Source organism: Crassostrea angulata, chromosome 7 (assembly GCF_025612915.1).
Source record: "Crassostrea angulata isolate pt1a10 chromosome 7, ASM2561291v2, whole genome shotgun sequence".
Lineage (NCBI taxonomy): Eukaryota > Metazoa > Mollusca > Bivalvia > Ostreida > Ostreidae > Magallana > Magallana angulata.
In genome coordinates this window covers 34,161,663-34,182,898 of record NC_069117.1, presented here as the reverse complement: position 1 = coordinate 34,182,898, position 21,236 = coordinate 34,161,663, and the positions used below count along the sequence as shown (strand labels likewise).

Genomic DNA, 21,236 nt, shown 5'->3' with positions numbered 1-21,236 from the left:
TTATCTAAACATAGCATTGTTTATAGCTATTCAGTTAACCAATAACGTCATGACGTCATGAAATGTATTGATAACGTTCTTCAAATAATAATTACAGAAAGGATGTGCTGGTATATAATGTAAATTAAGACATATTTTATACATTATTTATTTGCCTTTTGCAGTAAGAAATTAATTATGTTTCATGCTATATAAATTTATACATCATCATCATAATAGTTTGCATTCTCTCACCAGAGGTCGTGTTGCACAAGTTTCGCTTGCATCTCCGTCAACGCCCAGTTTAAAAGATAAATGTACAAACTGAGACGATGGGCAAAATGTATTTAAAATCAATGTAGTTTATTATTTTTTTCTATCTAAAAGCATGATAATAAACAAATCAATTTAAATGTTTAATGCATGTGAACATCTTTCTTACAAAGTTACCGAAGAGCTTTTTAGCCGAGGTAAAAATTAAAAACTACATGATTACATAATTTAGAGGGCAATTTTTGACCGCTCCCGATTCATCGCTGGTTTAATAGAAATCTGCAGCAGTGTCAACTCCTATAATCTTAAAAACTTGCCCACAACGTCTTCGCCGTTTCTTGTCCTCTCTTTAAGATGATAAGACAGGAAAATGAAAACAGCAATACCATGTGCTTAAGCTTGCCATCCTTGTTTTGAGCATGTGACATACTATTTCTCCAGTGTTGACAAAAAGCTTACTCGACTAAACAAAATAATTCAAGGGCAACCGTATCTAATGACATGAGTTTTAATTTTCGCTGTTGTTCATAAATTCATAAACGGAACTTGCAGATTTAAATAGAAAATTCAGTCTTTTTCTTCGATCTATAGCTTGAGCATATACGTGTCTATTATTTAAAATTAATTTATTTCATTTTTTCGAATTATTTTGAAATGTACATGTATCAAATAATTGCATGTAAGCTTGAAAGATAAAGCAGTTAAATTGTATTTGTTATATTAAGATGGAAAATCAAAGGACTTTTTGTCATTTCCAACCATAAGAAAGTATTTTGTTTTTCAAATATTTATAAAGCTGCAAAAAGCTTTATTCTCTTGATCCCGTCCACTTATCGGCACGCAAAAATTATCAATTCATATGAAGTTATCGCGCGAAGTCCTGGTTTTAAAATTACCTAACACTCAAAGGATGAGATCTCCGATGCTTTGAATAAACCCATTGGAAGGGGGTCAAATGATTTTTTATTTACATATGTTTTGTAACAACTATCTACACTACTATATTAAAATAATAGACTCGAATTTTTGGGCTTTAATACCCTGTTCGAGAAATCGGAAGAGTACTGTGATTTGTTTTATATATTTCAAACAACATTTGTGCCTGAAGATTACCAATTTGTTTTTATTTTTTCTCAATCAAGCTTCGCTTATTAATAATCAACGAGAATTCCTAACAAAAATCCGGAAATCATCTTAACTTTTACAATCTTGCGCAAAAAATCCCCAGAGTTCCGAATGTCAATATGGTGTGTAAATATTGAAGGGAGTAAAAAACATTGATGAAAAAGTGTTGAATTCCAATGAAATTTTTTAGATGAAAGTATAAGAAAGTAATGCAGCTTCATTAATTTTCTCCAAATTCGTTTCGGAGCGATTCTGCAATTTTTTGCTACATTACGGGTATACAGGAAGCTTAGCTTTAAGTGTGGTGAAGGCCTGTCTCGAAACACAGTTAAATTATTCTAACTAAGCAGAGTGTAGTGAAATTAATAGCATATTTTAAGGCTTAAAGCTGGGTTATGTAAATGTCAACAATATGGTGTGTCGATGTATCTATATGGTAAATATCCGATATCATATGCAATGTCAACCCGTGCACGCACGGGTCAAAGCCTGGTATAAATTATACTTTAGATTGAATGTTTTAGAAGAAATTTATCGAAGAAACACTATGCACACTTGATTACTAATTGATTAAAGTACATTTAGTAAGACACGCGAGTTATGTCTTTTCAAGATGAATGAAATCGACCAATTGATCAAAAATCGGGACACACGCCTGTTCGGCGATTAAATTCCTCCAGTAAATATTCCAGCGATATGAATATACATTTGACAATGTTTTAATCTGAACTGTTATTGCTTTATCCACATACTTCCCCTATTTGTATTTACTTGTCGGATGGAGTTTTTCCCCCTTTGATTATCACCCGTCCGGGTTAGCCGCGTCCGGGTCTATAGTACCCTGCCAGGATTTGTTGTTTTTTAAGTACTTTGAATATTATGAGGTGATACTTTTGGTCGTGTAATCAAATTTGATAAAGCCCGAAGGGCTTTATGATAGATTTAATCATGACTCGACCGTAATAATCACCTTATGATATTCAAAGAATGATTTCTTTTTAGTCATATTTGTATAATTTTCAGGTTTCACACTGAAAAATGTAAATATTATATAATATATATACGCGACAAACCCCTAGACAGTTCCATTACAGAGACTAATGACATCCATGTACTAGTAAATATACTGGGCACTTAAAATGCATGCACATAGGAATATGATCACTATTACTTTTTCTTGTGAAAATAGTTTTTAAGTTTGATTTTTAAATTACTTCAACAGGATCGACAAACGTTCAGTGTTTGATTTACTTATATATTTAATATAACTTTGTACCAAATACAATGTATATAGATCTACACAAATACCAAGTCTTGAATCTGACTTCTGATTCGATATTAAAACTGTTTTGAAACTCTTTAAAAACGTATCTGTACAACCTCTCTTTTTTTTCTCTCTCTCTGTCTCTCTCTCTCTCTCAGAGCTTCTTAATGACGTCATTTGTTTACACTTGCTACGTCATTTATATAGAGTACAAAGGCACACAGATTACTTCATACTCATTAAATAGCAAATTATAAGAAATGTTTAGGCTTTTCAAAATGATATTTCTTCTTATATTTATCATGAAATCAATATTGTATAGCTGTTTTTACTACACAACAACGTTGACCATTTTATCTGCAATTCACGGTATGTAATTGTGAGTAATTCGAATACACTGTGTCTAAGGACTAATAAACTAATTAAAATACTCCAATTTCTCGATGGAACCGTTTTATTTTTCATTAATTTAAGTTTATTATCAACTTAAGTCGATTTTACATTTAAGTATTTATTAAGGCATGGTCATAATCAAGAAACTCATCTTACGTCTTAGCTGGCCAATGAAAACATCCATTTTTTTGTTCATCTTGAAAATAGAAAATATTAAAAAACGAAGTGGCCGCAGTCTTGTACATAATTTTTTCCGTTTTCATGTTAATAAGCAGTCTAATATTGTGCTATTCTTAAATTTTGGTGTATGTACTCGAATGCGGCCTTGTAGAAATTTCAGATCAAACATTACAAAAACCTATATATTTTACAAAATCCGTAAAAGTTGTCCGGTTTCGGAGTTTACAATTACCATGCAAACGCACGTGAAATTTAGCAAACGGAAGTTATTTTCATACAGGGGGTGTCGTACATGAATTATTCCGGCGAACATATTAAAGATATCATGTGTTTGATTTTTCACATTTCGACAGGGCCGATATGTTACGCTTAGCGTACCCAGTTCTTTAAAAATGTAAACAAACATTGTCTTTTACAGGGGAATGGCAGCACTGGTCGTTGAGGGTTGATGAGTACATCTACCCCTCGGATGTTGTTCCAGAATTTTCATCCATTTTAGTTCCAAATGTTGACAATGTTCGAACAAGTTTCTTGATTGATATAATTGCAAAACAGAACAAAGTATGTACATATTTTATAGACTCTCCTGCATCAAAACATATATTCTTAGCTTTGGATGTTCCCAAAGTTGTTATCAAATGAAATTCACTAGACACATAGTTTTGATTGTTTAGGCTGTTTTGCTGATAGGAGAGCAAGGAACAGCAAAGACTGTGATGATCAAAGGTTATATGGCCCAGTATAACCCAGAGAGTCATCTTAGTAAAAGTTTCAACTTTTCTTCTGCTTCAACACCTTCTATGTTTCAGGTACTATATATATTTTTTCAAATGTGAATACTCTGTGTTAAAATAAGATTTTTTCAAAATATTTTAGATAACTTGAGAGTTCTAAATATTTGATTTCCTTAGCATTTATATAGGTAATTTTTAAAAGCTAGGACTGGTAGATTAAAATTAATTATTTTAAAATTTCTGTTTGAATGCATATGATTTTTTTTTCACAGAGGACAATAGAAAGTTATGTTGATAAGAGGATGGGCAGTACATATGGACCTCCTGGAGGCAGAAGAATGACGGTCTTCATTGATGACGTGAACATGCCTGTCATCAACGAGTGGGGGGATCAGGTTGAATTTAAAAAAGATAATTCCCTTATTCGGTCAAGATTACAAATATTGTATACATATCCCTATTCAATATATAAAATATGAGTAAACATATCTGTCACCTTTGAATATGTGTGTGTGCAATAAATGGTACGTGATTCCTTTTTTTATACAGTAATTATTTCACTTATCAAATCTTAGATCACAAATGAAATTACTCGACAAATGATGGAGATGCATGGCATGTACAGCCTAGACAGACCTGGAGATTTCATCTCAATTGTGGACATGCAATTCATTTCTGCCATGATTCATCCAGGAGGAGGAAGAAATGATATTCCACAGAGGCTTAAACGACAGTTTTCCATCTTCAACTGTACTCTTCCATCCAACAATTCAATTGACAAAATCTTTGGTAAGTTCATATTCAGCTCTTATTGATCATAACTTAACCAAGATAAGTAACTACAGGCAACAGAGGATAAGGTTTGCATTAAGACTGTTTATATTGTCAAACAACTTGAGGGAAAATTATTTATCAAGTGTGTGCTTGTTTAAAGAGTTTATGATGACGTTCTAAAGTTATAACTTAAAATCTGTTTTTCTCTTATGTTACCAATTTGGAAGGTATTTTGTCCGTTTTTTAATTATCATTTTCCTACAGGAATCATTGGATGTGGATATTTCTGTCCAAGTCGATTTGATCCAGAAGTGTGTGAAATAGTGAAAAAAATTGTTCCAGCTACTCGAACTCTTTGGCAGATGACAAAGGTTCTTATAGATAATACTCTTATATGTATTCATCTTTAAGCTTTTAATAAATTGACCCAGGAATGACCATCTAAGATTATACATGCATTTCAATGTCACTTATGTGTTTTTCCTTGTCTGTTTAGGTTAAGATGTTGCCAACACCAGCGAAGTTTCATTATATTTTCAACTTAAGAGATCTATCTCGTATCTGGGAAGGAATGCTCAAGATCAAAGGAGAGGAATGTCATGAGCAGTTGATGATACTGGCACTCTTCAAACATGAATGCACAAGAGTGATTTCTGACAGGTGTGTAGATAGAAACAACTATGAATGTAGGATATTTAAGCAATGTAAATAATGCCAATTCTTATAGGTGAACAACCTTATACAAGCCTTGACAAAAAATGCAATTAGAAAAGTTAAGCTTGCAGTCATTTATTATAATCTTGCAAGTATTGCTTTCATGCAGAAATACATGTAATACACGTAGCATAAAATAAAGATATGGACTATGGCTTTAGCCACACAGTATGATCTGTCTAAACTAATTTGTATTTGATTCCGATAAATCATGGGAATAGAGTAAAACTTGTTTAGTATGAAAATGGATGTAGCAAAATCCCAGATATAGCTAAGTTTTGTGGAATATCCTTCAAAATTCTTAACAAATCTATGCAAAATTTAACTTTTATAACAAAGAACCCAGAAAAAAGCTTGTGCAACTGATTATTTTATTTATTTATTCAGTGTTATTTATTTTAAAGATTTTCTTGTCAGATTTACAAATGCAGAGGACAAAGCTTGGTTTGAAAAGAGTTTGAATTCCGTTATCCGTGATATTGATGAGACACTGGTTGATAAGTGTCATGAGGAGCCTTACTTTGTTGACTTTCTGCGGGATGCACCAGAACCCACAGGGGAAGAAGCTGATGATGCTGTGTTAGATGCCCCAAAAATTTATGAACAGGTACAAACACTTGAGCTGTTTGATGTTATGAATTCAGTGTATTACAGGTTGACTTTTTTCACTTTGATCTTAAAAATTTTGATGAACAAATTCTGTTTTTTGTTACCAAACTTACAGATACCTTCATATGAGTTTTTGAATGAAAAACTGTTAACCTTCATGGAGCAGTACAATGAGCTAGTCAGAGGTGCTCACATGGATCTTGTCTTCTTTAAAGATGCTATGGTGCATCTGATAAAGGTAAGGAGAAGTCCTAAACATCAAAAGCTCTCATGAATATACATGTATCTGGTCATTTGGCCCTGTCGGAAGCTAATGTAACCACTTTGAGAAAATTTAATAGTTACATAATTACTTGATAAGTGTAGCGAAAAAGAGAGACAGTTACATTATAGATGTAGAAAAAGAGGGAGAAATGGAACAGATCAGATTGCTTATATAATGAGGGAAAGAAAACCATAGTTCATGGTTCTATTATTGTAGTATGCTTATATTTATGTTTATATATTGATGTATGAATGAGGTTATATCCCAAGTTAAGTTGCTTGCAATGAAAAGCGGGCCTTTTTACTGACAATAGTAAGTTTATTATACTCTAAGACAACAGCTATTTCTCAAAACGCTTTAATTAAAAAATAATTTTTTAAATGTTCTCCTCTAACGCCTTTCCCTGAGTTCTGATGTTAAAGTAAAAAGAAATTATAGAACTCAATTACATGTACAGCCTACTCCGGATATATTGAAATTCAGGGGACCATGCAAATTATTTCAATATATATGTATTTCAATATAAGCGAAATTGACTGACGTGAAGCCGCCATTTTTGAAAGTTCAATCCCGATGTAAGCATAGAAAACCAAACCCGAACAAATTATTTGGTCATCATTAATCCATTACAATGAACATATTACATGGAACATTAGTCCTTGAAAGTTTGATTAAAATTATATCCGAAAGATTTGTAAGTTTCATTTGTTACTATCTTAAACCTCATCATAATCTCTGATCACATTCTTTAACGTTTTAGAGAAAAATCCCCAGACTCAAATGCTTCAAATATTGCTGAACGCTGCTTGTATATCATCGTAAGTGTACACGCGATAATCTCAAAATCCTTAGCTATTTCGAATTTAGGCTTTGTCCTTTCATCAATAGCCAAAACTAGTTTGTACTTAGCGTCCGTAGATAAGGTATTTCTTTTCTGTATGGTTTCCATATTACGTCTAGCCTCAATACATCCGTATTGAATTCAACAGTTTTTACATTTTATTTTTTAATAGAAGTATAAAAACACACATGATGAGAACTTTATTCACACCTTTGTATATCAGTCTGGCATAATTACTGTCACCAACCGTGACGACAGCCGCCAGGGAGTACTTCAATATAACCGTTATAAAAACAACTAATTATCACCTTTGGGGACCGATCAGTGGCTTCAATATAAGTGATATTTCAAAATAAACGATTTCATTATATCCATTAAATCAATGCAAAGAATATGAGAGGCAAAAACTGGGGATTTATTTCTATTTCAAAATAAGTGGAATTTCAAAATAAGCGGAATTTCAAAATAAGCGGAATTTCAAAATAAGCGATTTCAATATAAGTGGAGTAAGCTGTATGTACATTTAAAAACTGTCCCTCAGGTTAGTAATGTAGCCAACTGGCCTTTTTGTTATAGGCTGGGCAATAATTTTACATTAAATTTGATAAAAAAAAATCTAGAAGGTGATTGATTTATACAAACAAAATTTTCAAGTATACAAAAATTGTGATATGCTCAAGATAGATGTAGACTACCTGTTAAATTATCTGTCCTGTCAGTAATGAAAACATTCCATGTGATGTCATTCTGTCTTTTGGAGCTGAGTAATAAGTTCTTCCAATTAATCACTCCCTTTTGATCCTTGTTGATCACTTGGGATGTGAGAGTGTGTAAGCAGCTACAACAGAGGTTGTTAGTTAGTTGCAGTCTTAAAGTTGAAGAAAATATTTCAAAACAAAAATTTCTGGTTATATGTGGGAATGACATTAGGTATAGATTAAGCTTTGAATAGCCTTGTTACTAAAAAGCAGCTCAACAAGCACTTGATATACAGTGAGTTATATATCAGGTGATTTCAAAACATTGAATAAGCTGCTTGAGATGTGTATGCCTGAAAATCCTCATTGAAAAATTTTACCAACAGATATCTCGAATCATTGGTACACCAAGAGGAAATGCTTTACTTGTGGGAGTAGGAGGATCTGGGAAGCAGTCCCTAACACGCCTGGCCTCATTTATTGCTGGCTACAGAATATTCCAGATTACACTCTCAAGGTACATGTTTATTCTTTATACATGTTTGTTAATTAGGTAACATTGGGACAAGAGACTATTTTGATTTCATCATAAAGTTTTAATCATTTCAATGCTTTTTAATTATTTTTAGAGATTAGTTAATTGCTTTGATGATTTTAATAATATTTTTTTTATAAATAAAATGCGATATTGTTTTTGCAGAACTTACAATGTGAGCAATCTGATGGATGACTTGAAATTCATGTACCGGGTTGCAGGCTGTGAAGGGAAAGGGATCACCTTTATCTTTACTGACAATGAAATCAAGGATGAAGCTTTCCTAGAGTACCTTAACAATATTTTGAGCTCAGGAGAAGTAAGCAAATCCTACATAATTATATGAACCATATTAGATCTAAGCCATATTATAGTATTTGGAAAATCTTATGAAGCATATGTGAAAAAATCTCATGAAGCATATTTTCAACAGGTGTCAAACTTGTTTGCCAAAGATGAACTTGATGAAATTACCCAGGAATTGATTGCTGTCATGAAGAAAGAGCTACCAAGATGTCCCCCCACATTTGAAAACCTTTACGACTTTTTCATTTCCAGAGCAAGAAAAAACTTGCACACAGTTCTCTGCTTTTCCCCGGTGTGTATATAAGTTAATTTTTTTTACTTGAAATATATATTTTAATTTGGTGCATCACTTTAACTTCTAAAATTGTCAAGCTTGATCTCAAAAAGATTAAATGGTATCAATTGTAATACATGTATGATGATGTATTTTTTTAAAGATAAATACTTTACACAGTTATTGTTTAATTTTCCTTTATTTCGAAGAATAGTTTGCAAGAAAATAATAACATATGCTGTGACAGCTAGGAATTTTGTTTTCAAAAAATCACAGTCACTAAAGGTCATAAATGCTAACACATAAGTTAGTTATGAAATGGTACCAGTGATATAATGAAAACTTTCTTCTTCAAAAGGTTGGAGAGAAGTTCAGAACAAGGGCCTTAAAATTCCCTGGACTAATATCTGGTTGCACAATGGATTGGTTCAGCCGATGGCCCAAAGACGCTTTGATAGCTGTGTCTGGCCATTTCCTTAATACCTACCCAATTGTCTGCAATAAAGAAATCAAAGAACAGGTTGTCAACACCATGGGAGTTGTCCATGATGATGTGGCTTCTGTGTGTGTCGAATATTTCCAAAGGTAAATTGGAATTTGTTGATAAAAAGTTTGAGATTCTGGTTTTAGACTGGAATCTTCAATCTTGTGCATTCAGCAGCAGTAAAATCTAATGAAAAACTTTATTTTTGCACATTCACCTTGAAACAATCTGATAACATTGTAAGGGACGTATAATTGATGTCTAATAGTCAAAAGAAAACATACCAGTAAATATTTATATTGTTTTTCAGATTTAGAAGACAAACCCATGTGACACCAAAGTCATACCTGTCCTTTTTGGATGGATACAAAACCCTGTATAGTAGAAAGCATTCAGAGATAAATGAAATGGCTAGCAGAATGAACACAGGTTTAGAAAAACTTATAGAAGCAAGTGCCTCTGTTGACAAACTTTCAAAAGAATTAGCTGTTAAGGAAAAGGAGTTGGCTGTTGCTAATGTAAAGGCAGACAAAGTAAGTTTATCCAAAATCACAAATTAATAACATCAAACCAATAGCACAGAACAAATCATAAGGTTTGGTTTAGTTCCTGATCCCAGGTATTGTTGGATGTTAGATCCCAGGCAACGTAATGGATTTCACAGTCATATGTGAACTCTATATATTTAAATGATTTTTTTTATCATAAGTTAATCAGTAGAACTGTTTGGTTACTCCGATAAAATATTATAATCCATTATTGTAAACATTTGTTACTTTTGAACCCAATTTTCCATTGGAAAAACCTGGTTATTGAATTGGTTAAAATGGTGGTCGGCTGCTGCCAAAAGGGTTCTCCTTTTGTCTTGATACCTTCTGCAGTTTTCAAGATGGGACATTTTTTTGGCAGATCAATTGTACATATGTATTAAATGCTATTAATTGTATTTTGATTTCTGATAATTTATGCGAAAAATACCAGCAGCTGTGTTGTCATTTTTATCTCATGTCTCCTGGTCAGGGGTTCAGGTCATTGGAAGGGGCCAATATGGCCATATAGTGAAAATGTATTAAATTTTAAAAAAATCTTTTTCTCTACTTCCACATTAGTGAAGATAAACTTAATGCATAATTGGGATATTCTTTAAGCTTGCCACCAAAATTGTAAAATTCATGACCCCTGGTTCAGGGGTTCAGGCCCTAGGTGGGGCCAATATGGCCATATAATGAAAATGTGTTAAATCTTACATTTAAATTTTGTTGGGAAAGATAAACTAAATGCATTTTTAGTTTTTCCATAATGTCCCCTTCCTAAATTGATCTATTTTAGGAAATCATCAATTTCCTGAGCATTGTTTGCTTTTGAGCATTACGAATAAAACTGAATATTATTTTTAAAAATTGACCATTAAAGGCTTGCAGGTCTCTATTTACCAAGTTAACAATATCTATTTTTGTCTCCTGGAGCTAGCTAGGGTAGAGGTAATCAGAGATTCCTCCGACTCTTCAAAACCCATTCCTCCACTCCCACCCCATTTGATTTGATGTTTAAAATGTCAAATAATAAAAAGAGGGGGTAACAGTCAGCGTAGTCTCAGATAAAGGTTTAGTCTGCAAAATAAAGTTTAATGTACAAACGTGAGAATCTCTGACTGGTCTCTCTAAGGGCTGTGGCACTCAGGTGACTGTCAGTGCTTGTAGGCCTCTTGGTTTAACAAGATGTTGCATATAGAGTACCCCATTTATCCAGATAACTCTTCCTACAGTTTTCAAGATAAGAACATTTTTGGTTTGCAGTTTAATTGTACATATATGCAAAATGTATATATTTATTTTCTGGTATTTTGTGAATTTATGAGAATAATGACAGCTATTCACCATAGAGATTAGCATATTACTTTGTTTTTTTGATACCGTAATTGTAAAATTTGAAGTGAAACAAAATTCTGACCATGATTATTATGGGTTAGGATTATCCTTAAGTAGTGTTTATCACATGAGATTTGCCATACAAATTGAGCTAGATTGTCAAGTGTCTGGATGATCTAGACTATCAAAGAAATCCAGGGCTGCATTCAAGATCTAAGCTGCTACGTAGGGTTACGTAGTTGAATAGTAAGCTGTAAGCTTGACTAGCTGCTACGTAGATATTTGTAGCTTAAATATTTATGCTAGGCATCAAATTCAAGATGGCCACCATAGTTACCACTTTGTAACAAACATGAAACCTATTTATTTAGTAATATTTTGTTCATCCTTTAAGTTATAATGAATTCTAACATTTATATTTCCGCTTGAAATTAACAAATTATCTCGATATAATAAGTCTTAAGTTGAATATTTTCATCTTCGAATCTGAAACCTAGCGGTTCATTCAATAGACCTAGATATCTATGACCTAGTGGCTAGACTAGCTGCTACGATCTTGAACGCAGCCCTGGTGTCACATTGACAGCTTTCCTTGTGTTTATTTTTCTACCAGTAGATGTATAGCCAAAGGACTATGTGCGGTTTTATGCATTTTTTGCCCCCAAAATCAAAGTTTTAGAAAGAGCTTTAAAAATAAGGTGAAATATAGTTAAAATCATATTGGAAATACAGGTGTAAAAGGTTATCATCAAAGTGACGTCATAATGTAGAAATGACGTCATGAAGATTACATTATTTTGATAAATTGATGTTTTGTAGCGAAATATGGGTGTTTTCCGATGGTTTTTCGACTGGGAAACATCGAGCGCAGGCTTGCTCAAGTACCATATTTTAGTATAATGTGCATAACAATCTGAAGAAAAACATATGTTAAAATCGCACTTGAGCAGACCTGCGCTCTATACTTCCGAATGCATAATATAGAGCAAAAATGAGAATATTTTCATTTGATTGCAAATTTGCGGGAATTTGGCCATTTAGGTGACGTCATAGATACACAGCGAATGAGCAATGATGACTAAATTCATTATTGAAGTTATAGGCATCCTCTATACAATGATTTGTGAAGATTTTATTTTTATACGATACTTTTTAAAAAATGATTAAAATCGGGGGCAGATATTTGACGATACCGCACATAGTCCTTTATTACCATGATTCTGCCACTTGAGTACCAAACATTTGTAATTATTTTTAAAGTGCATAACTGAAAGAAAAATAAACATCTTTATATTTTGAATTACATGTTTAAGATTTTTTTTAAAATGTTCTTGAGATGAAGTAAATGGTGAAACTATGTATTAGGTGTTAGCTGAAGTCACAGTGAGTGCAACTGCAGCAGAAAAAGTTAAAAGTGAAGTTCAAAAGGTAAAGGACAGAGCCCAGAAGATTGTTGATGAAATTGAAGAGGATAAAAAGATAGCTGAACTCAAGCTTGAAGCAGCCAAACCAGCTCTTCAAGAAGCTGAAGATGCTTTGAAGGTTAAGAAAAATCTCTTGCTTTATTTTGGAATTTTGATTACTACAAAATGCAAATTGTTAGGTATTAAAATAATATGTTTGTTTTTATTAGACATTTTATGGCTGGTGGCATATAGTGTTACCCTGTTCTGTCATTCCGTTATTCCATCATTCCATCCTTCTGTCATTCTATCATTATTCACTTTCCAATCATTATCTCAACAACCGCTGCATACATTGAACTTAAATTTGATATATGGATGTGTCATATACATGTAAAAAAAAAAAAACAAAAAAAAAAACAGGTTGATTTTGAATTTGGTTCTGCTCTGATGATTTTTGACAGAGTTATGCCCCCTGAAATTTGAAAAAAAAAATAAGAATTTCTCAGTTTCTGCTCTTTAACTTTTGAAGGGATGCTTATGTATAAAGCTGATATTTCATATGTAGGTTATTTACTAAATAATACAGGTCAAGTTTGAATTTGGTTTTGGTCCAATAATTTTTAGCTCAGCTGAGCTGAAAGCTCAAGTGAGCTATTCTGATCACATTTTGTCTGTCGTCTGTCTGTCTGTCTGTCTGTCCGTCTGTCTGTAAACTTTTCACATTTACAACATCTTCTCAAGAACCACTGGGCCAATTTCAACCAAACTTGGCACAAAGCATCCATAGCCTAAGGGGATTTAAATTTGTGAAAATTAAGGATCAAGCCCTTTTGCAAAGGGAGATAATTAGGAATTTATGAAAATTTTCGAGAAATTTTCAAAAATCTTCTTCTCATGAACCATAAGACCAGGAAAGCGGAAACTTTTGTGGGAGCATCATCATATAGTGTAGATTCTAATTTGTGAAAATAATGACCCCTGGGGGTAGGGTGGGGCCACAATGGGGGGTCGAAGTTTTACATAGGAATATACAGAGTAAATCTTTTAAAATCTTCTTCTCATGAACCATAAGACCAGGAAAGCTGAAACTTGTGTGGAAGCATCCTCAGGTAGTGTAGATTCTAATTTGAGAAAATCATGACCCCCAATGGGTAGGGTGGGGCCACAAATTTAACATAGGAATATATAGAGTAAATCTTTAAAAATCTTCTTCTCATGAACCATAAGACCAGGAAAGCTGAAACTTGTATGGAAGCATCCTCAGGTAGTGTAGATTCTAATTTGTGAAAATCATGACCCCCGGGGGTAGGATGGGGCCACAATGGGGGGTCGAAGTTTTACATAGGAATATATAGAGTAAATCTTTTAAACTCTTCTTCTCATGAACCATAAGACCAGGAAAGCTGAAACTTGTGTGGAAGCATCCTCAGGTAGTGTAGATTCTAATTTGTGAAAATCATGACCCCTGGGGGTAGGGTGGGGCCACAATGGGGGGTCGAAGTTTTACATAGGAATATATAGCGTAAATCTTTAAAAATCTTCTTCTCAGAAACTAATCAGCCAGGAAAGCTGAAACTTGTGTGGAAGCATCATCAGGTAGTGTAGATTCAAAGTTGTGAAAATCATGATCCCTGGGGGTAGGGTGGGGCCACAATGGGGGATCGAAGTTTTACATAGGAATATATAGAGTAAATCTTTAAAAATCTTCTTCTCAGAAACTAATCAGCCAGGAAAGCTGACACTTGTGTGAAAGCATCCTCAGGTAGTGTAGATTCAAAGTTGTGAAAATCATCACAGGGCGAAAAACCATCTTTAAGCAAGTCCTTAAAGGTGGCCTAAAGGAGACTTAAAGGAGCTTTAAGGCTATACAACCTTTAAGCCGCCTTTAAGCAAGTGCTTATAGGTCCTTAATGTCCAAACTTCTTTAAGCCACCTTTAAGCATCTTTAAGTGGCATTTACGCTCTCTTTACACTGCCTTTACACTGTCTTTAAGTGGCCTTTAAGTCAATATTGATCAAGCTGAACATTAAAAACATATATTAAATGCAAAAGCTCTTTTATAGAGATGGGAAGGGGTCATCCGAGTGATAATATAATTTCCAAGGAAGGGGGGGTGGTGTTCCAGGCGGTTTTAATCGTCGCTCCATTAAACACAGATTGCTATCATCAGCACCGCTCCGATGGACACAGATTGCCGTTATAAAATTCTTTATAATTTTTTTGGGGGGGGGGGGGTTCAAAATTATTGTAGGGATGAGCGCAGTCTCTGTATCTTAATATGTGCATAAAACTAATTAAAGTATGTTTGTTTCCTATTATAAATTAATCGGTGAAAAAATAAAGATAATGAACCAAAAATGCATGATTTAATTTGATAATCAGTTTAAGGTTTGTATTTTTTTTTTTTTCAATTTTCATTATTTCTAACTCTAGATCTGCTAGATACATGTTAAAGATGAAAAGACTCTCAACTGCTTTTGTTATATTGGGCAGGATATTACTGCTTTGTTTGTCTAGACATAGTTTTGTTCGTTTGTGTATATCTAACTAGAGTCTATTGTTTGTCCAACTTAAGAAAACCCCTGGAACTAACACAGAATATACAAGATATACACAACAGTTGTGTCGTGTGCCCAGGTGCATGTTTGTGTATATCTAATTAAAGTCTATTGTTTGTCCAACTTAAGAAAACCCCTGGAACTAACACAGAAGATACAAGATATACACAACAGGTGTGTCGTGTGCCCAGGTGCACGTCAGGGTTTCTAAAGGCATTGAATCTTAGTATGTACGAGTATACGATAAGTCTAGTGAATAAAAGTTAATTTACATTTGTAATTCATTTTCAAAGTATTATTTCCTAGCTCTGGGTTTCAAAGATGTTACGTCTACAAATTAATGATACATGTATGTAAGAGTAAAATCTTGAGGCTAATTAATTAATGTACCGGTGATCATAAATAGGGGTTGATTATTTAAATGTATGTATAAGGGTAAATATGTCAAATATACCCGGCCGGGCACATCATACAATTGTATGTACAAGTCATTTGCAATTGCCATATGCAGTAAATACGTCACCGGTAATTGGTAATTTTGCTTGTTATAGAATTGATAGTTTAAAAATCATGTACATACAATTACATGTAAATATTTAAACATATTGGAACGGCGCCACGATCATGAAAACCGGGAAATTGCGGGAAATTGAACAAATACCCTAATAGTATCAATGCATTTAATAAAAGAAATGATTTCATTTTCTTTCTTACATTTTTATAGCTATAAATTAGATGAACGTATATCTACTCGGTTTAAATTTATTAACTAAGAAAGCCTACTATAGTGAGCCTAACGGTTTTCATTTAGGTATATTATATTTTTGTTCACTGAAGACCAAGTTCCGTATTTCATTCTAAATACATGCATGCATGTAATTTATAAATTAGATATAATTGATTGTTACAAACTGAATGGTTTGTCAAAATCTTTTCAAGTAAACACATTCAATACAGTGATTCAATATCCACTGATATATAGGATATAAAAACGCTCATATATATGTAAGTTGCCGTGGCGCAGAGAAAGTGTGGTGATGTTAGTAAACTAAGGGTCCCGGGTTCAATTCTCGCTGTGGGCGGTTTTTTTTGTGTTTTTTTTTTCATTTTTCTTTCTAGAACAAAACCGTTTTAATGCCTTTTCTTTCATAAAGTTAATACATTTTGTTGGAAATTAAGCACACTATTGAATTAAAAAATGTTTAATGGCCTAAAGGTGGCTTAAAGGTAGCTTAAAGGTGGCTTAAAGAAGTTTGGACATTAAGGACCTTTAAGTTGTCTTTAAAGGTGGCTTAAAGATAGTCTTTAAGCTGTCTTTAAGCCATCTTTACGCTTTCTTTAAGCCACCTTTAAGCAACACATAAAGCTTAAAGGTGGCTTAAAGATCGTCTTTAAGCTACCTTTAAACATCTTTAAGCTATCTTTAAGGAGGACTTAAAGATGGTCATTCATCCTGTGCATGACCCCCGGGGGTAGGTTTGGGCCACAAGGGGCTTGAAGTTTTACATAGGAATATATAGAGTAAATCTTTAAAAATCTTCTTCTCAGAAACTAATCAGCCAGGAAAGCTGAAACTTGTGTGGAAGCATCCTCAGGTAGTGTAGATTCCAAGTTGTGAAAATCATAACCCCCGGGGGTAGGGTGGGGCCACAATGGAGGTCGAAGTTTTACATAGGAATATATAGAGTAAATCTTTAAAAATCTTCTTCTCAGAAACTAATCAGCCAGGAAAGCTGACACTTGTGTGAAAGCATCATCAGGTAGTGTAGATTATTAGTTGTGAAAATCATGACTCCCGAGGGTAGGGTGAGGCCACAAAGGAATATATATGGTAAATTTTAAAAAATCTTCTTCCCAGAAACTAATCAGCCAGATGATTCTTTATAATTGTTAAGACTTTGGCCCCAGGACAATTTATTCTTCGGCCTCACAAGAAGGTTCAGAGTGTATGTACATTTATATCCCATATATAAACAATTGTTCAGGATCTTTTTGAGAACTGCAGTACTCAACATATGATATGACTATAAAATCATCCTGTTAGAAAAGGGACTAATGATTATAAACATAAGAATATCCAGGGGAAAAATGGATTTTATTTATACAGGATCAACATGTATTATTGTACATTGTCCAGATAGTTTGTAATATGACTCCATTAAGCTGATTTTATCATACCTTTTGTTTCTCAGGTGAGCGATGTGGCCCATGGGTCTCTTGTTAGCTCACCTGAGCTGAAAGCTCAAGTGAGCTATTCTGATCACATTTTGTCTGTCATCCGTCTGTCTGTCCATAAACTTTTCACTTTTTCAAAACTTCTCAAGAACTACTGGGCCAATTTCAACCAAACTTGGCACAAATCATTATTAGGCTAAGGGGATTCAAAGTTGTGAAAATTAAGGGTCACACCCATTTTCAAGGGGAGATAATCAGAAATTAATGAAAAAATTTGAGAAATTTTCAAAATTCTTCTTCTCAAGAACCATAAAGCCAGGAAAGCTGAAACTTGTGTAGAAGCATCCTCAGGTATTGTAAATTCAAAGTTGTGAAATTTATGACCCCTGGGAGTAGGGTGGGGCCACAATGGGGGCTCAAAGTTTGTACATAGGATTATATAGCGTAAATCTTTAAAAATCTTCTTCTCAGAAACTAATCAGCCAAGAAAGCTAAAACTTGTATCGAAGCATCCTCAGGTAGTGTAGATTCAAAGTTGTGAAAATCATGACCCCCGGGGCTAGGTTGGGGCCACAAGGGTCTCGAAGTTTTGCATTAGAATATATAGAGTAAATCTTTAAAAATCTCCTTCTCAGAAACTAATCAGCCAGGAAAGCTGACACTTGTGTGGAAGCATCCTCAGGTAGTGTAGATTCCAAGTTGTGAAAATCATGACCCCGAGGGTAGGGTGGGGCCACAATGGGGGTCGAAGTTTAACATAGGAATATATAGAGTAAATCTTTAAAAATCTTCTTCTCAGAAACTAATCAGCCAGAAAAGCTGAAACTTGTGTGGAAGCATCCTCAGGTAGTGTAGATTCAAAGTTGTGAAAATCAAGACCCCCAGGGGTAGGGTGGGGCCACAATGGAGGTTGAAGTTTTACATAGGAATATATAGAGTAAATCTTGTAATATCTTCTCAGAAACTAATCAGCCAGGAAAGCTGAAACATGTGATGAAGCATCCTCAGGAAGTATAGATTCCAAGTTGTGAAAATCATGACCCCAAGGGTAGGGAGGGGCCACAGTGGAGGTCGAAGTTTTACATAGGAATATATAGAGTAAATCTTTAAAAATCTTCTTCTCAGAAACTAATCAGCCAGGAAAGCTGACACTTGTGTGAAAGCATCCTCAGGTAGTGTAGATTCCAAGTTGTGAAAATCATAACCCCCGGGGGTAGGGTGGGGCCACAATGGAGGTCGAAGTTTTACATAGGAATATATAGAGTAAATCTTTAAAAATCTTCTTCTCAGAAACTAATCAGCCAGGAAAGCTGACACTTGTGTGAAAGCATCATCAGGTAGTGTAGATTATTAGTTGTGAAAATCATGACTCCTGAGGGTAGGGTGAGGCCACAAAGGAATATATATGGTAAATCTTAAAAAATCTTCTTCCCAGAAACTAATCAGCCAGATGATTCTCTATAATTGTTAAGACTTTGGCCCCAGGACAATTTATTCTTCGGCCTCACAAGAAGGTTCAGAGTTTATGTACATTTATATCCCATATATAAACAATTGTTCAGGATCTTTTTGAGAACTGCAGTACTCAACATGTGATATGACTATAAAATCATCCTGTTAGAAAAGGGACTAATGATTATAAACATAAGAATATCCAGGGGGGGAAATGGATTTTATTTATACAGGATCTACATGTATTATTGTACATTGTCCAGATTATTTGTATTATGACTCCATTAAGCTGATTTTATCATACCTATTGTTTCTCAGGTGAGCAATGTGGCCCATGGGCCTCTTGTTAGCTCACCTGAGCTGAAAGCTCAAGTGAGCTATTCTGATCACACTTTGTCTGTCATCCGTCTGTCTGTCCATAAACTTTTCACTTTTTCAAAACTTCTCAAGAACTACTGGGCCAATTTCAACCAAACTTGGCACAAATCATTATTAGGCTAAGGGGATTCAAAGTTGTGAAAATTAAGGGTCACACCCATTTTCAAGGGGAGATAATTAGAAATTAATGAAAAAATTTGAGAAATTTTCAAAATTCTTCTTCTCAAGAACCATAAAGCCAGGAAAGCTGAAACTTGTGTAGAAGCATCCTCAGGTAGTGTAAATTCAAAGTTGTGAAATTTATGACCCCTGGGAGTAGGGTGGGGCCACAATGGGGGCTCAAAGTTTGTACATAGGATTATATAGCGTAAATCTTTAAAAATCTTCTTCTCAGAAACTAATCAGCCAGGAAAGCTAAAACTTGTATCGAAGCATCCTCAGGAAGTGTAGATTCAAAGTTGTGAAAATCATGACCCCCGGGGCTAGGTTGGGGCCACAAGGGTCTCGAAGTTTTGCATTAGAATATATAGAGTAAATCTTTAAAAATCTCCTTCTCAGAAACTAATCAGCCAGGAAAGCTGAAACTTGTGTGGAAGCATCCTCAGGTAGTGTAGATTCCAAGTTGTGAAAATCATGACCCCGAGGGTAGGGTGGGGCCACAATGGGGGTCGAAGTTTAACATAGGAATATATAGAGTAAATCTTTAAAAATCTTCTTCTCAGAAACTAATCAGCCAGAAAAGCTGAAACTTGTGTGGAAGCATCCTCAGGTAGTGTAGATTCAAAGTTGTGAAAATCAAGACCCCCAGGGGTAGGGTGGGGCCACAATGGAGGTTGAAGTTTTACATAGGAATATATAGAGTAAATCTTGTAATATCTTCTCAGAAACTAATCAGCCAGGAAAGCTGAAACATGTGATGAAGCATCCTCAGGAAGTATAGATTCCAAGTTGTGAAAATCATGACCCCAAGGGTAGGGAGGGGCCACAGTGGAGGTCGAAGTTTTACATAGGAATATATAGAGTAAATTTTTAAAAATCCTCTTCTCAGAAACTAATCAGCCAGAAAAGCTGAAACTTGTATGGAAGTATCCTCAGGTAGTGTAGATTCCAAGTTGTGAAAATCCTGATCCTTGGGGGTAGGGTGGGGCCACTTGGGGGGGGGGGGTTTACATAGGAATATATGAAGTAAATCTTTAAAAATCTTCTTCTCAGAAACTAATCAGCCAGATGATTCTTTATAATTGTTAAGACTTTGTCTCCAGGACAATTCTTCGGCCTCACAAGAAGGTTCAGAATTTGATGTAGCTTTATATGCCATATATAAACAATTGTTCAGGATCTTTTTGAGAACTGCAATACTCAACATGTGATATGACTATAAAATCATCCTGTTAGAAAAGGGACTAATGATTATAAACATAAGAATATCCAGGGGGGGAAATGGATTTTATTTATACAGGATCTACATGTATTATTGTACATTGTCCAGATTATTTGTATTATGACTCCATTAAGCTGATTTTATCATACCTATTGTTTCTCAGGTGAGCAATGTGGCCCATGGGCCTCTTGTTGACACAGTTATGCCTCTTGAATTATGAAAAAATTGGAAATTCTTAGTTTTTTACGCTCTTTAACTTATGAAGTGATGCAGATATATAAAGTTAGTATTTTATATACGGTTAATTTATTAGGAAATACAGGTCAAGTTCAAATCTTGTTCAAGTCTGGTGATTTTTTACAGAGTTATGTCTCGATCTTAAACTTAAAAGAAAATTAGTAATTTTCATGGATTTATAACCTCTACTGTAATCAAACAATGTTATACTAAATTTGGCATGTTAAAGTTTGGCATCCTGCAGGGGCCTTCATGACGTTATGTCACAATTAGTTTAAAATAAAGGTAAATCTGTTAAATTGTTTTATGTCTCAATATTGGTATATTTAAGC

At 34.2% G+C, this 21,236-nt stretch overlaps 1 protein-coding gene across 3 annotated transcripts in view; it reads left to right on the top strand.

Moving 5' to 3' along the window:
- The window catches only part of LOC128155461 (dynein axonemal heavy chain 8-like), a 160,603-nt gene that overhangs the window by 103,229 nt on the left and 36,138 nt on the right, over positions 1–21,236 (top strand). For all 3 annotated transcript variants that reach the window (XR_008239603.1, XM_052817170.1, XM_052817169.1), the window contains exons 50-63: positions 3,633–3,775; positions 3,889–4,023; positions 4,221–4,343; positions 4,524–4,737; positions 4,987–5,093; positions 5,219–5,382; positions 5,854–6,043; positions 6,161–6,283; positions 8,236–8,366; positions 8,550–8,703; positions 8,818–8,982; positions 9,323–9,549; positions 9,759–9,981; positions 12,682–12,858. Coding sequence is in view for 2 of the 3 variants with exons in the window: in XM_052817170.1 (XP_052673130.1) it covers positions 3,633–3,775; positions 3,889–4,023; positions 4,221–4,343; positions 4,524–4,737; positions 4,987–5,093; positions 5,219–5,382; positions 5,854–6,043; positions 6,161–6,283; positions 8,236–8,366; positions 8,550–8,703; positions 8,818–8,982; positions 9,323–9,549; positions 9,759–9,981; positions 12,682–12,858 (2,276 nt within the window). In the remaining variant the exon portion in view is untranslated. The remainder of the gene's footprint in view (positions 1–3,632; positions 3,776–3,888; positions 4,024–4,220; positions 4,344–4,523; positions 4,738–4,986; positions 5,094–5,218; positions 5,383–5,853; positions 6,044–6,160; positions 6,284–8,235; positions 8,367–8,549; positions 8,704–8,817; positions 8,983–9,322; positions 9,550–9,758; positions 9,982–12,681; positions 12,859–21,236) is intronic.